This window comes from Amphimedon queenslandica, unplaced genomic scaffold (assembly GCF_000090795.2).
Source record: "Amphimedon queenslandica unplaced genomic scaffold, v1.1 AMPQUscaffold_13394, whole genome shotgun sequence".
Classification (NCBI taxonomy): domain Eukaryota; kingdom Metazoa; phylum Porifera; class Demospongiae; order Haplosclerida; family Niphatidae; genus Amphimedon; species Amphimedon queenslandica.
In genome coordinates this window covers 26,465-30,434 of record NW_003546370.1, presented here as the reverse complement: position 1 = coordinate 30,434, position 3,970 = coordinate 26,465, and the positions used below count along the sequence as shown (strand labels likewise).

At 36.4% G+C, this 3,970-nt stretch overlaps 1 protein-coding gene across 1 annotated transcript in view; it reads left to right on the top strand.

The window, feature by feature from the left end:
- LOC109582238 (ankyrin-3-like) overlaps nt 1–3,970 on the top strand; it is a 10,172-nt gene that overhangs the window by 4,139 nt on the left and 2,063 nt on the right. Inside the window, exons 4-11 of the mRNA XM_019996889.1 lie at nt 2,663–2,752; nt 2,797–2,895; nt 2,944–3,048; nt 3,098–3,196; nt 3,242–3,343; nt 3,386–3,424; nt 3,711–3,788; nt 3,872–3,970. Coding sequence (XP_019852448.1) covers nt 2,663–2,752; nt 2,797–2,895; nt 2,944–3,048; nt 3,098–3,196; nt 3,242–3,343; nt 3,386–3,424; nt 3,711–3,788; nt 3,872–3,970 — 711 coding nt within the window. The remainder of the gene's footprint in view (nt 1–2,662; nt 2,753–2,796; nt 2,896–2,943; nt 3,049–3,097; nt 3,197–3,241; nt 3,344–3,385; nt 3,425–3,710; nt 3,789–3,871) is intronic.

The window sequence follows — 3,970 nt, the reverse complement described above, 5'->3', positions numbered from 1 at the left end:
TTTCTCATCAAGTAACCCGTAACCTTTAGACTTTGAACAGTAGCCCACAAATCTCAATTTCACAGCTTTCTTATCCAATTTGTTTCTCTTGCAGTCTGCAATGTGCACTTGGCAATGTGGGCAGTGGGCATAGGCCACACAACCCTGCAAATATCTTCAAAGGACTGAGGTCAGGCTTCCTCCCAAACCACCTTTCATATGGCAACACCTTCTCTTTGTAAGTTATGGTGGGAATTCTATTCCTTATGAAAGCTGCTGTAACCACGGCCTCTCTCCAGTAGCTTTGAAGTAGTCCAGCACAGCTAATCATGGTTCTAGCTGATTCCACTGTAGTTCTATTCATTCTCTCTGCCATTCCATTTTGAGCAATAGAGTAAGGAATGGTACATTTGTGTCTTATGCCTTTTCCCTTTAGATACTCTTCAAAATCATTAGATAGATATTCACCCCCATTGTCTGAATGTAAGGTACTAATCTTAAGGCCAGTCTGGTTACAAGCAATGGCTTCAAACTCTTTGAATTTGTCTGGGACCTCCAACTTATTTCTCATTAAGTAAATGCTACAATTTCTAGTGTTGTTGTCAATGAAGGACACAAAATACTTCTTCCCATGCACCCAGTGATTCAGTAGGCATTGGCCCACACACATTGCTGTGAATGCACTGTGGCTTTCTTGTAGATCTTATTTCCTTTAACAATTGAAATGGCTTTCTATGTTGCTAGCCTTCTACGCAGGGCTCACAAAAGGATAAACCTTCTGATTTGAGAATATTAGCAACTATATATCTCTCTCATTTGCTGTTCCCCTAAATACCCAAGCCTTTTGTGCCACAAGTCAATTATCTGTGACTTATTCTGAGATGGTATTGAATCATACTCTTGCACTATGGGCTCACAACTTAGCATATATATACAGCTTTTTCTCCAAATAACCCATACCCAAAGAATTTTCATTTTTATCCTTTATCAAGCATTTTCCTCTTCCAAATTTAATACTATTTCCCTTTGAAGCTGCCACCCTCACAGAGAATAAATTATACATAAGCTTGGGTACATGTATAGGACATCTTTCATAACACGTCTTGTGTTTACTAACCTTGAAGGTCATTGTTACCTGTATGTTCCCTATGCCAACTGCTTCGACAGCATAACTATCCCCTATAAGCTCACTCTCTGCAACATCTTCAGCTCATAGTAATTGAAAATCAGTTCCCTCGAGTTGATTATGTGACTAGTAGTTCACAAATCAATTAACCATCTACTTTGTCAGGAAGAATCTGGCGATCCAGTGCAAAAGACTCCATCTCAAAGGAGTCACTGTATTGGGTGTGTCTTCCCTTGCTTGCTTCACATTATGCCTTGGTTTGCAGTCACTATGAGGACTCTCCTTTTGACAGTCTTTACGGAAATGTCCTATTCTTCTTCTTGGGATCTCAATGCTCACCACTGTGCATTGCTGATACCACAATCCATTGCTACCAATCCTCTTATCACTTTGATGTGACCCAAAATCTCTGTTTTGCTTTCTTTTCTCATGTATCAGGCACTGCTGAACATAGCCTAGATTGAGATTGTCTTGGGTTTTTTAGTGTGAAGTAACTGGCAGGTAAACTCCCTATAGGAGTGTAACAACCTGGTCTTCTGCTACTGCTGCGCCGAGTGCTGCAAGGTTACCAGTAAGCTCTTTCATCTCTTTAAGGTGCTTATCCATGGAATCACCTTCTCTCAATTCCATCCTGAAGCATTGTTTCTTTAGTAACAGCTTGTTTGCCAATGTGCCTTCTTCTATCCTGAAGTATTGTTTCTTTAGTAACAGCTTGTTTACTAACATGCCTCTCTCGTAGTGGTCACACAGAGCTCGCCATGCTGGTCAAGGTCCTTCAAAATAGGTGATCAAGTACAACTGGGATGAGCTAATAGAGAGAGCAATCGTGAAGAACTTTTTTTGCTATCTCCTCCTAAAGTCAGCCTCCTGTTGGGCATTTGCTCCCCTGCCAAGAACTTCTGTTCCATCAACCAGTCCCCATAACCCTTTGGCTAGCAGCAAGCGTTTCATCTGGAACTTCCAGGCAGACCAGTTGGCTCCCTCCAATTTACCATTTTGCTTCTGCTTCAGCCATCACTATAATGGATCTATAGATACGTAGGATTATCTTCAGGACTTGTTGACACTAGAATAGTTCTCTCTTTCAGCACAGTATGCCTGGGCTCATAACCTGTTAGCAGGATCTTATCACCAATAAACAACTTAACAGTTTATAATTTAACAGTTTATTATCAAATAACAATCAGAACTCAGAACTTTTGAACTAGTTGCGCAAAAATCAGGTTAAATAGACAAGACAACAATATTCATAATTTTTACACAGAATAATTACCACAAAATTAGCTATTTTAATAACTACATGTAATTCAACAAAAGTTCTAATCATTCTGTAAATAAAATTTCAAAATGCAAATTCTGCAAAATAATTTAAAATCCTTAAAAATTACTCATTTATTGGTTTGGGCAAGCTGAAAAGTTGGAACACTTTAGATTGTGTTAGAAATAATTTTACAAGCAGTTTGTTTTACCATAATAATAATTCACAAAATTTATGAAGTCACGATCAATTCTGTACTATTTCGACTTGAATTACATTTTGTCAATGGTTTATTACAGAACAAATGGAGTCCACTTGATGTTGCAGTCAAAGAAGGTCATGAAAAAATAGCTAAACTATTAGTTGAAAAAGGATGCCCTGTGACAAATGTAAGTAATCTAGAGTATGTACCAGGAATTAATGTACCTTATAGACTGCAATGAAATTTGCTACTCAAGCTGGTCTAATTTCTACTATTAAATTTGTGATTGAGAACAATGATATTGACCTAGCTGAATGTGTTGATGAGAATGTAAGTCAATGTATGCTGTCTACAACTTATTTTTGTGTGCCCCATAAGGATGGGCGGACACTCTTACACCATGCAGCAGAATATGGGTACACAGATGTTGTTGAGCTGTTTCTTAATGGAAAAAGAAGAGTTGATACCAACTGCAAAGACTTTGTACGTGAAATAATTATTCAATTTTAATAATTTATTTATTGTATCATAGTTCCGAACAAGACCAATTCATTTAGCAGTTCAAAAAGGCAATATTACTATTATTCAGATGCTAGTCGATCATAATGCTGATGTAAATTGCAAAGATTTGGTGAGTTATTGGAACACATTTTGACTAGTTTTTATCATAATTTAGGATGGAATGACCCCATTACATTATGGTTTTAAAACTAAAAATCAACCTGTTGTTGAACATTTACTTTATAATTGTGAAGCTAATCCAAATATTTGTGATAAAGTTAGCTAATTTAATTTAATACATGAGCTTATAACTATCTAGGACAACAGAAGTATCCTACACTTTGCTGTAGACACCATTGTAAGCTTTGTTATTACCACACTATATATTTTAGTTTAATTCACCACTTTTAAACGGCACTCTGCTTATTAATGTTTTAATTATTGTAAATGGATGAGTTACCAACTTGACCATTAGCTATTTGTTATTGATTCTTTTAGAGTCATATAGCCATGCCTTATAGCATGCATGCTTTTAGCCATTTATTGTCATGCATAATTACAAATTATGTCACAGGACTCATATTGTATTTTGTTGCTTTTTATGACAAAGTACATAATTGCTTGTCTTGTTATTGTTTTTTAAGAAACTGCACATGTTGGACAAATCAATTAGTATATTTGAGGTACTTGCAAGAAAAGCTGATGTCAATATTAAAGATAAGGTAACTGCTATGCATGGCATATTATGCATAAACATACATTGTAGATTACTGTGTGTACCCTGTTCCTCTGTTAATTAATTTAGGATGGAAATACTCCACTACTATATGCAGTTCTTGTATGTTCTGTGAGACTGGTGACTATACTGTTGGAGAATAAAGCTAATCCTAATATCAGGAATAAT